The sequence below is a fragment of the Maylandia zebra genome, linkage group LG20, assembly GCF_041146795.1.
Source record: "Maylandia zebra isolate NMK-2024a linkage group LG20, Mzebra_GT3a, whole genome shotgun sequence".
NCBI lineage: Eukaryota > Metazoa > Chordata > Actinopteri > Cichliformes > Cichlidae > Maylandia > Maylandia zebra.
The window spans coordinates 25049304-25061347 of NC_135186.1; the positions used below are offsets into that span (position 1 = coordinate 25049304).

General features: G+C 39.6%; 2 protein-coding genes across 2 annotated transcripts; one reads left to right on the forward strand and one right to left on the reverse strand.

The window, feature by feature from the left end:
* Nucleotides 1-2923: 2923 nt before the first annotated feature.
* On the forward strand, nucleotides 2924-6945 carry ptpdc1b (protein tyrosine phosphatase domain containing 1b). Its single transcript, XM_004546155.4, has 10 exons — nucleotides 2924-3212; nucleotides 3569-3664; nucleotides 4100-4265; nucleotides 4412-4492; nucleotides 4606-4724; nucleotides 4801-4938; nucleotides 5040-6043; nucleotides 6308-6490; nucleotides 6586-6696; nucleotides 6806-6945. Exons 2-10 carry the CDS (start codon nucleotides 3619-3621, stop codon nucleotides 6935-6937), a joined length of 1980 nt encoding a protein of 659 aa, XP_004546212.2. The 5' UTR covers nucleotides 2924-3212; nucleotides 3569-3618; the 3' UTR covers nucleotides 6938-6945.
* Nucleotides 6946-7103: 158 nt separating this feature from the next.
* Nucleotides 7104-11682, reverse strand: fbxw12 (F-box and WD repeat domain containing 12). The gene is made up of 10 exons (XM_004546154.5): nucleotides 11464-11682; nucleotides 11345-11382; nucleotides 11072-11238; nucleotides 9828-9952; nucleotides 9196-9402; nucleotides 8945-9109; nucleotides 8566-8776; nucleotides 7900-8081; nucleotides 7630-7760; nucleotides 7104-7486 (listed from the first exon to the last, which is right to left on the reverse strand). Exons 1-10 carry the CDS (start codon nucleotides 11560-11562, stop codon nucleotides 7387-7389), a joined length of 1425 nt encoding a protein of 474 aa, XP_004546211.2. The 5' UTR covers nucleotides 11563-11682; the 3' UTR covers nucleotides 7104-7386.
* Between the last annotated feature and the right edge of the window lie 362 nt (nucleotides 11683-12044).

Consider the following 12044-nt stretch of genomic DNA (forward strand, 5'->3'; position numbering starts at 1 on the left):
TGGGAAAACGCCCACCCGCTCCCACTGCCTGTCGGGAAATCTAGTACTTGTAGAAGGTGAAGCCAGCAAACTGGCCTGGCAATCCCACAAAAGAACTCGTTTCCCATAATGCCTTTTAGTTTGCTTATGTGGAGCACGGAAATCTTCACCCAAACCGTTTGTTGTCATAGAAATACAACGAACAGGCGGGCTAACTGCTGACCTGTAGCGGCGGACACATGTATATCTGCTGCCATCTGTAGGAAAAACTGAGTATTCGAATAAACGGTATAGGATGCTGACTCTTTTGGCAAAGCTACGGAAGAGGAAAAAGTGGGCACATCCCTTTTTTTTTCTTTTCCAGAATTTTTTTTTCTTAGAATTCTGGAAAGAAAAAACGTGGCTCTTATTCTCTTCCATACAAAGAACGTGCCATGTACACTAAAACAAAACTAGCTATTTTACTACTTGCTTCATAAATGTAACTTTTTCCATTGATGTTTGACAGTTTGATCTTTGTTTTGTCTGTCCGTGAAAAATATCTATTGCCACTGAGCAAAGTGCATCCCTAGAGCAAATTTGCATAAAACAAAAGGCTTTGTACAGTAGGAGGGTTTAACTCCTATGACCTGATACAGACTTAAGAGCAGAAAAAACCCTCAGAAGTTAGTATAGTTAAAGTTCATGAAAATGCAACTGGAAAAAGACAGGATGTATGGCATTTTTGGAAGTGTTACCAGGAAAAGGTTTTTGCTCTCTAACATGGCAGCATTGCTTAGGTTTGCACAGATGCTTCAGAGAAAGCCAGAAGACTTCTGAAAGAAGTCCTCCTTTCAGAAAGAAGAGATCTTGATGCCCAGCCCCACATTTGCTGAAAACCAAACACACCATACCAGCAGAAATACCTCATACTAACTGTCAGCACAGTAGTGGAGTGGTGATGATTTGGTCTTGTTTTTCAGCCACGGGACCCAGACACCTTGCAGTCATTGACTATGCTGTCAAATGTGAGGCCATGTGTTTGACAGCTAAAGCTTATCTGAAAGCGGGTCGTGCTACAGGACAATGTACGAGCACAGAAGCAAATCTACAACACAAGGGCGGAAAACATTTTAAAAATGTGTTGCAATGACCCAGTCAAAGTGCAGACCTCAACATGATTAAAATGTTGTGGCAGCACCTCAACAGAGCTGCTCATAAATGAATACCTGCACCTCCATGAACCAAAGCAATGTTATTAAGAAGAGTAGGTCAAAATTCCTTTGCAAAGATGTGAGATGATATGGTGATAAGGTGATAAGGTCATGTATAAAATGTTTAGTTGATGTTATTGCTGCTGAAGGTGACCCACAAGTTATTTAATTGTGCGGTAGTCTTGGTTTTTCACAGGACTGCACAGAGTTCTGCAACAACCTTTTTTTTCCCCACATGATTGTATATATGATGGAAAATAAGGAAAAGCATAATAACGTCTCTCTATGTGAATGTATTAATGTTAGTTATCACCTTAAATACACAGAGGCACTGTACATAAATACATTATCTATGTTTTCTCAAAAAACTATGTGAATACAAGAAAACTGCATGTAATGGAGGATTTTATGGTAAGTTATTTCATTTTTACTGTGACTGTTTCTTCCATCCCCAGTATTCTTCTTCACCTATAAACCAGATTTGTAAGCTTATTGTAAATCCAGTCTTTAATGCTTGTGGCAGAGCTGGTTTCTGACTGAAGTGCACTCTGTTAAATTAACTTTTTCAGAATTGACTGAAAAGGACCTGTTATGTTTATGGTTGGAGATAAGAGTGTGTAGATTAAATCTAAGCATCACATGCTTGTTTGAAGGGATCACAAGACATGTCTTGTGTCGTGCAGTCACTTGTTTTGTCACTTGTGACCAGAAACAGTGATTTCATTAAGTTGGAACAGTATCATTGCTAGATTTAAAAAACAAAACAAAAAAGCAACCTGACTGATAATATTTTACTCCTGGAGGTGAAAAGTTCAATACATTTATGTGACAGCTTCTAATATTTTTCTTTACACTTGACTGTATTACTGGGATTATGCATTGATAATCAAACTCACCCGGATTTCGCCTTATTGACATTTGATGTCATGAATTTGAAACACCTTTCTCCTTTTTCCACTGTCACATGCTCAAGACCGCACAGGTGGATTTGGTGTATTGGAGTAACAGAAAATTTAAAAATGCATTTTTAGATGTTATTTAAAATATTACTCATTACTCGTATTGTTTATTTACTCACATAAACACAAAGAAAATAGTAAAAAGTAATATAAAACCTTGTGAAAATAGAGTGTTTATGCACACTGATGCAGCCATTTGAATGACAGTGGTGCATTAATATATGCTGAAAATTTTAAAACCCACTTCACACAATAAACAATTTTAGTTTAGATATAATCAAGTCAATAATGTTTTAGTCACATTTGACTGTGATATGAACAGCAGCATTTTACATTAAATTGAGATTGTTGCCTTTGCAGTCTCTTGAAAAGCTCCACACAATAAACTGATCTCTCCTCTCTAACCTGAAGCTAACCAGCTTTAGCAAGATAAGCCAATAAGATTTTACCAACTTGCTATGCCACTATGATCCTACTATTTGTCACAGCAGAGTTTGGAAGCTTAAGTGTACTGATATTAGAAATCTCTTTATGTCTGTTCACATCTAAAAATGTTCTTATAGTTAATAAAATGCATAGTCTACATAGTGCAATCCAGTTTGGTCAGGTGTTACGAGAATATTATGTGTGTACTAAAAAGCAAAATTTGCATTAGATCATTAGAAGGCAATGCAAATGTGGCTAGTGTTCTGTTGAGGAGTAGAGGCTCTCTTTTATACCCGTTCCTGATAAGATTAGTAGTCTAATCTGGGAGGAGTCAAGAATATCCTTACATTCAGGCTAAGGATCTTGTACACGTAACTAGTTGGGACACAATCTCTGCTTCTTTTCAAAACATATCACATATTTATTTATTCCCGGTCTGGTGGGATAGATAGATTCTCACAAAGGAGCACACAGGATCGAGGGGAACTTGTATTGCCCCCACAGGAGATAATCTGCGACGAATCAAATAAAGTAAGGCCACAGGATTGACTTTACGCAGAGCCGGGGATGGAAAGATGCCAGTCAGAGCTGTTGAGGTTGATGTCAGAAATGGTGGCACTAGCAGCTGTGAATGTTCGTGAGTCAACTGCTGAAGGTAAATAACTGATTTAATATTTTTCTTTTTATTTACTTAGTTTTCATTGTTCGATTGATTGAAGCTGTTTGACATTTGGTTCTTCTGCATGCTGGTTTTAAGGGGTAAGAATAAATTCTGTAATATGATGAGGTAAAAGGGGGAGAAAAAGCTAACAATGGCTGATGGTAAATCCTTTGAAACTGTTTAATATGCTTTACATTTGACTGCAAGTGACTTATGATGTTGATCTTTGACTGTTGCTGAAAACAGTTCTCTGTAACATGTTACATCTAAAAATATTTTGTTCTCTCAGTATCAGTCATACATGATTATGAGTTTTGACATCCAGTTATTTATGAGATACATTTTTCTAGAATCCATGATCAAGGCTCTGCTATGACCGTCAGCCTAAGTGACTGTTCATATGGCATCCCATGCAAAGACAAGAGGTGGATTTCTGATGGAATACAGTAAGTATAGTACAAATGCTGCAAACCCTTCAGTTTAATAACTAAAATGTTATTAACTGATGAGCTACAGTTGTATTTTTACTTCACCAATAAAGCCACATCAAAGTCATGCCAGAACAGTAGCTATTTTTACTGCAACGCGCTGATAACTTGCAATGCCAAACAAGGATTAAACACTTATAAGTGAGCACTGATGATCTTAACTATTTAGGTGTTACAGTACAGCCTACATTTGACAATCTCTGTGCTGTGCAACAGTTGTGTATTTGAGACTTCTTAAAGGATTTTGACACTATCGCTAATCAAATCTCTAATCAAATAACTCTGATTTACATTTAGAGAACAGATTTAAGCAAAGGAAGCTTAAAAGAAGTGAATGTGTGATATTATATATTTTTTATTATTTTCCCTTTTATTTTTCTATAATAACTGCAGTCAGAGCCCCCAGATCAAAGTACACAATGGTAGGAGAAGCCATACGTTATGTTGTCCCTGGGCATATGCAGTGCTCAATCGGTTGTGGAGGTCAAGCCTGCAAGTATGACAATCCAAGTTATTGGAGTGATGACCAACAGGCCATTAGGGGCCTCTACTCATCCTGGTAGGCAATCTTTGTGCTTCAGTAGTTAATTTACCAGAATTCTCTGTTTGAGTTTGATGTTTTCAATTTTAATGTCTCTTTGAAGTCCTGTTAGGTAAACTGAGAAAGGTGGCTGCTATGTAACATACACTCCACTGTTGTTGTAGGATTACTGATCACCTTCTTGCCATGTCCAGACCTTCAACAGAAATCATTGAGAAGTATAACATTATTGATCAGTTCAGAAGGTATATGAAACTTTGCGGTCAGCAGTTTTCAACGTCTATCTGAGAATGCTCAGATAAAATAAGACTAATGAAGTGTTCTCTATATCTCTGTGTGTGTGTGTGTGTATGTGAAGGAATGGTATTAAAACAGTGATCAACTTGCAGATCCCTGGTGAACATGCTAGCTGTGGCAATCCACTGGAGCTACAGAGTGGGTTTTCATACCTCCCTGAGGTCTTCATGGAAAATAACAGTAAGTGCTTTATGAAATTCCTGATTCAGCAGTGTAGAGTTCAGTAAATTTAACCAAAAACATTTTGCAATTTCAGTTTATTTCTATAATTTTGGTTGGAGTGACTATGGCGTGGCCAGCCTCAGCACTGTGCTGGACATGGTGAAGGTCATGGCCTTTGCGCTGCAAGAGGGAAAAATAGCGATCCACTGTCACGCTGGTCTCGGCAGAACAGGTAGCTTTGCGTGTAGTTTCCTATAAAATCTGTTTGAAATGGTAAAATCTTTCATCTGCACACTACACAGAGGTAACAAAATGTCTTTTCTGACCCTCCAGGTGTTCTGATAGCATGTTTTTTGGCCTATGCTACTAGAATGACAGCCAACCAGGCTATTTTATATGTACGTGCCAAACGCCCTAATTCCATCCAAACCCGAGGTCAGCTGCGTTGTGTCAGACAATTTGTTCAATTCCTTAACCCCTTAAGGAGTGTGTTTTCCTGTGCTGAGCCTCGATCCAATCCAGTTACCCTGTCCCAGTACCTGAACCGTCAGAGACATATGCTGCATGGCTATGAGAGGAAGGAGTTGAGGCACCTGCCAAAGATTGTTAAGTTAGTGTCTAGGCTGCTGCTGGACATTGCAGAGAATCGACAGGTGATTGAGGAAGATATTCTGGAGGCCCCTGATATCCATGACATTGAAATGTGTCTCAGCATTATCGAGAAGATGGATATTGATATAAAAGAACCCCGCTTACCAGGTTCACCCACTTTACCAAGACATTTTAACGAGCCCCCCATCTTCTACCATCGTAAAAGTCTGAGCTACAGTGAGTCCGACTTGAGACGGTTGGGGTCAGAGCTGAACCTTCTCACGCATCCTCTGACCTCCCTGTCACAGAGCAATATTGAAATGTTCATTTGCCTATCTGAGTTCCCCGCTTCCCAGTCTCATGGTTGTAGTAGCAACACATCCGATACCTCCCACAACTCAACAGGCTCACTTTGGTGCGTTAAGAATGAGGAAAACCAAAAAGATGGAGCCATTCTGCTGAAGAAAGTGAAGAGGAAAACAACCCAACGTAGCGAGTCAGTAGGAAACAATGAACCTACCAAAAAGGGTAGCATATTGTCCAGATGGAAGGCTGAGCAGAGGGAAGAGCTAGGAATGAATGGGGTGAAATCTCAAGGTAAAGAGGAACAATCAGAGGTGCCATTTATCACCCTGCAGTCAGAGTTGTCCCTGGATTGCAGGAGATTGCTTGTGGCACAAGCTCTGGCAGTGGACCTTTTTGTCGATGGGCATGAGGAACACAACAGAAAAGTTTTGACTTGGCAGGTATTTAACTCACATTAGTATTAGAGTGGTGATAGCAGAAAAAGAAAGCATGCATGTAGCTTAGTTCCACAATGCTTTGTCTGTATGCAGTTCACAGCCACACCTGCATGGAGTGTTGTTCAAAGCCACTCCCAAAGCATTTTTGTCTTTGCCATGTATAGTTTTTTCCTGTGTGACAAAATAGTAATAATAATGATAGAATAACAGAAACCCACTCAATCTTGAAATGGATTAATACAGAAACACGTGTATTCACGTATGCAGGCAGAGCTAAATCAAGGAGGTGCATGGGAAAGGCTGTGCATGGAGCGAGATCCCTTCATCCTCACTGGACTCATGTGGGCGTGGCTAGAGCAGCTTAAAGAGCCAGTCATCTCTATTCAGGATGCCAAAGCCCTGAACCCCGATGAGACGGATGCTCAAACGATCCTAAACACACTCGATCAGGTCAGTGTGTGCAGTTTAAGATTTAATACAAAAGCAGTATCACATTAAATTGCTCCAAAGTGTTTAGTGTAATCCTCTTTGTCATCTTCTCTTAGGCCCCTAAAGAAACATTAACATGCATATTGGATTGCATGGCTCACATGCTGAAAATACCAGAGGAGATTGAAAATACATTCCTGAATCGTACTATCAAGGCTTTCACCTGGGTAACAAAAACCAACACACTGAATCACTTGTGATCAATTGAATAATTCAGTTCATGTACGGCTTCTAGTTTGTTCTGACAACTCAAGAATCACGTTTGTGTTTTAACAGGTGGATATTAATTCAGAGGACAGCAGCAAAGTGTACGAGTCCATGATCAGAGTCTTAAGGTGTATTCTTGAGGACATGAGATCTGCAGTAGAAGCAGATGAGACGCCCACGTCTCCCTTCCCTGTAACATAATATATAGCCACTAATCTATGTTTGGTGCACTGACACTGTGGAAAGACAAGGATGCTTTTGTGCCTTGTGTCAAAGTTGTTTAATGTGTAATATAAACATTTATATGTTAACCTGCCTCAGTAGATTCCAAATAACATAGTGAAAAACAGCTGATGAGAATACTGTATTCTTTAAGTATGCTGGGCCGTAAGCCTGGTCACATTCAACACATACCTCAGCTCTAAAAGCGTAGCGCTCAAACACAAATCTTACACTTATACAGACTTCTCACAACACAATACTACTGATGCCTTTCTCATAAGTACCACAGGGATCCTTAACTGTATTACTTTCATTTATATTATAAGCATAGTGCTACCAAAGAAAATGCATATAACAAAAAAAGAAATGTTGATCCCTCTAGTGAGTGGTGCAAACTAAATGCAGGCACTTTTGTGAGGCTGTGATGCTCAGGCATTGAAGGAATAAGCTTTTAGGACATCTTTTCCATCATTCCCTTCAACCGATGCCACAATGCTGGAGTAGTCACAGGCGACGTGAGTAAACCCTCTGGAACAGAGTATGGTGTAAATATTATGTGATACTCAGGTCATAATGTCAAAGACATGCTTGTTTTCAGTAATTATTGATGATAAAATGGCATGGATAGTGTTGATACAGAAGGGATACTAAAAGACCACAGCTTACAGTACCTGGACATTGTGTGAGAGCCTCCCAGTAAGTGGTATCGGCTCTCCAGTGTCAACCCATAGTCTCTGTCATTTTTCCAGGTTAGCACTCGTAAGGAAAGGTCCTTGGATGCTGTTACAACACGAAAACTGTCCTGCAACATGAAAACAACATAAACCGATCATTTACAGGCACTAATATTGTGAACTTTTCACAAAAATGGTATTATGTAAATCAAGAATTTCAGCAGCTAATGGGAATGTCTCTGAATTCCAAATGAGGAAACAGCCTACCACACATATGGAAGAGATTGGCAGAGTATGTTCTTTAAAGCTAGCAAGCATGACTCCTTTCAGTGAGTAAACCCATAGTTGTTCACCAGCTGCCAGCACTATGCAGTTGCTATCCTTGGCTGCTAGGAGGATGTTTGAGGACAAGGCATTCAGTGTCAAGGGGAAAGACTCGACCTGCTGGACTAAAATGTAAAGGAGACTCAGATTACACTTGTACAAGGCAAATATTTAAGAAAATAAGAAAGTCTAGGCTTAACATGTGGATCTAAAATTACAGCAATAAGACTGGTACATCATTTTTTCCAGTTGAAAAACTGCCTTTAAAACAGATCTGTGGGTGCGCTGCTTTCTGGTATTTCACAGTTGCAGTGAGTGCTGTACTTGGCATGTCGGGCTTTTTTGTCCCTGAAACATCACTCACCAATATTGTGTTCAGAAACAAACGTAGATACACAGTTTTCTTTAACACTTTATTCTAATTTACTTAGCTTATATATGTGTTGAAATCATGGAATTTTTATTATTCGAGGAAGTAAGCAAAACTCAAAACGACAAATACATCAAACTGCATATGTTCAAGTACCTGCAGTGGCTGTAAAGAGTTTTCCTTTTTGTGTTTTAAAGTCTGACTTTTACTAGTTAGTGTGCACATATCTGAGTCCTCACCTATGATCTCGGATTTGTACTTAGTCTTTTTCATGATGATATCAAAGATGGTTATATCATTTTTGTGTTCGAGGTCGTTGTGGTGAAGGACAGCCAGTCTGGCAGGCTGGGTGGGTATGAAGACAGCAGCCCGGCACCCAATGACTGGCACAGACTGGCAAAGGGGCTCTTCATCCTCCGACGAAGAGGTCAAACTCTCAGTGTAAAACACCTAGCAGAAAAAAAAACAAAACACAAAATGCAGAACTCTATATCTATAAATGCTTTTGACTACTCCAACTGTGCAACATATATTTTCTACATGAGTCACTTATACAGAGGTAATGTGGTAAAATAATCAGCGTACAGCAGAGCCGCTGAAGACAATATAAACAAATACCTTTGGAAAAAAATCGTTATTCTCCGTAGTTCCAGCTGTGATCCATTTCTTGTCAGGTGAAGCGAGGAGTATGTTGACACTAAAGGTGTCATACACTATAATACTGGACTTTTTAGTCAACGAAGGACCTGCTAGTGTACACACAGATCCCTGACCAGTTCCAACCTGGAAGGCAATATAATAAATCTTACTTTAAAATGATTGTATTTCATTTTCTAATAAGGAACTTAAGAAATGCTGTGGTTACTTACGGTTAGAAACCAATCATTGTCTATGTTGTACTGTAGCAGTGTACAGTGTGATGAGGAAGTAGAAAAAGAGGCCAACTCCTGGCCAGTTTGGCCTTGCCAGGTCTTAATCAGGCCCTGAGAATCTGCTGTGATCACAACTTCATGCTGTTCATCACTTAAAATCTTCATCAGAGGACTCTGTACAGGACTACACCACAGGGGCTCACCCTGAGAAAAAAAAGGGTGCAACTGTGTGTTACTGCCTAAGTGACAAACATTTCTCCCAGAAGACTTTCAAACAATACAGGAGAACCGTCGGAGAGATTTTGGCTCAGCAATAAAGATATATACTGTTACAGAACAGTACAGCACGTGTAGTATTTCTGCGTTAACTTTGTGGCACTGAAGATCTAAAAAACAAACAAAAAAACCTCATGACTTATTAGAAATGTATCCTCCAAGCTTCAGTACGGACAGAAAAGACCAGGATTTGACACATAATGTTCAGATTTGATATGTTTCCTGTCAGAAATTCAATTTAAGTCAGAAGTTTAAAGCAAAGGCGATATTTATCTAGCTGAATGCACAATTTATGTTAAGCAGATAAAAATAAGACACTACTTTGCAATGGTGCAGATACTTCTAGCACTGACGTTTTGGATGTTCCATGCTCGGACCGTCCCATCAGAAGAAGCACTGCAGACTGTGGCGTTGTGGCTCCAGAAATCTGGAAGCTGGCTTGAAATTGCCTTTAGGTAAACAAACCCCACAACCTGGCCTGATGGAAAGGAAAACAGACCACAGACAAAGAAAATAGACATAAAGAACGGCATGCAAGCCTGAATTGTCACATTTTTGTTTTGCTATTTTTTTTAACTTATTTTAATTTTGGTTTTATTTTTAGTTTAAGTTAGTTTCTACAGATCAGTTGCTAATTTGCGTTTCGCAGTTTAATTTTTTTTTAAAATAAACAAAGTTTGAGTATTTTTGTCTTTAGGGGTAGATTTAATAATAAGCTCATAACGGGTTTTACGTCACAAATGTGTGATTAACTGTCGACTTCTTTGTGCCTATTTTGTTGACAAATAAAGATAATTATAAACTGTATGTTTTAATAACATTCTCACAATCTGCAGAGTTGTGTATATTCTGTCACTCCATGGTGGCAAGTATGTTGTTACGTTTACTTTTTTTTTAATGCAGCAGTATGCCGGGGCAGCGGGGTGAAAGCAGCTGTGCCAGCAAACTGATCCAGATGACCCAGAAGGCTGGTCATCTTCTGGGGGTGGAACTTGAGCCTGTGGTGGAGGTGTCTGAGAGGAAAATCCTCAGCATCATCCGCGGGCTCACTGTTCTGATGCAGGACTGAGCGCTACAAGGGAGCTTTTCCAGCTGTGGTGGTTACTGGATTATCTGTAATTACTTCTTACCCCATCCATTAATGACACTTTCTCCCTTTTACACCAAGGTTCTCATATATGAGATACTGCACTGTATAATCTTTATAGTTGTACTCCAACTGTAAGAGTTTGATCCTTTCCAGGCTGAGATTGGTAAGTTTGAAGTGATTGACAATCCTGGCTGTCACTATACTCAGAGTTTGTTTCTATTTTTATTGCATTGAGCATGTAAAAGGCACGGACATTTTCCTCAGCAGTCAAGATTAATACAAGATTATTTTACGTTTATTTATTTCCTTTTCAGCTTAATTTCATTTTTCAGTGTTTAAAGTTGATTCCTGATATTTATTCATTTACTCCACTTTCTTTCTTTTTTAAAAAAAAATTGTTGTTAGCTAAAATATTTTGCCCTCCTTCTTTTAGTTTAGTTCTAGTTAACTATACTAACAATGATGTAAAGGAGACTCCAGTGACGCGCACACACATACAGACCACACCTGTGTGCCCCCTGAGGCTTTTGCAGGTATAGCCTCCTGTGCGACCTTTCGTCATGTTCTTCTCCAAGTGGGATCGTCGCAGGAAGTATCTCTTCCAGGAGTGATTCGCCTGTTCACTCCCCAAGACTGCGAGGTTACAGAAACCCCAGCGCTGCAGACACATCCTCCTGAGGAGAGCACACAGTCCAATGTTTACATGCGCGTTATCACGATTTCCACGCCCATCGACTTTTAATATCACGCTTTATGTTATAAAACTGGCAAACAAATCACCTCCATAACCAAGGAGTCTCTGCAGCTTCATGCCAATCCTGAAATACAGATTTGCAATCAGACACAAGTCACAATTTTTGTTATTTTGGCGCTACTTCCGCATGGTGGACACTCCTTACCTTACACACACTTGAAACATTAATTAAATCTTCCTGGGTAAGAAATGTAAAAATTTGAATCAGACAGTCATCGATTAGCTGCGGTTCACAGGAGTCCATGGTGGCATCGATACGGCGTTAAACAGATATTCCCGCAGAGACTGTCTTTATTTTTTCTCCTCAGTAAGTTACAGAGAAAGTGCGACAGCAAACGGGTAAGCTACGGAAGGAATCCAGGGACAAGGAGGGAGAGTTCGCTTTAACCCGCAGTGTCCTCGCTGCACCACCAGATGTCGCCATCATCAAAGACAGGCGATCCACAGAGTCTGGGACGGAGACGCACAACAGGTTGCGCGCACCAGACGCATTGTGCGTGGACAAGAGACCGGCGAATTCTACTTTTGGGTTTAAAAAAAACAACATAAATCCACATACAAAATTCAATAAAGGCGTAATTTAACCGGGGGTTGTCAAAAAGAGTTGAGAGAGTGGGCTACTCTTCAATCAGATTCTCTAATCGGTTTAAAAATCTGATCTTGGCTTTAATCAGGATCGTTAAATATTCTTCTTTTTACTTTGCTCCTCTTCTTTTTGGAAAGTGT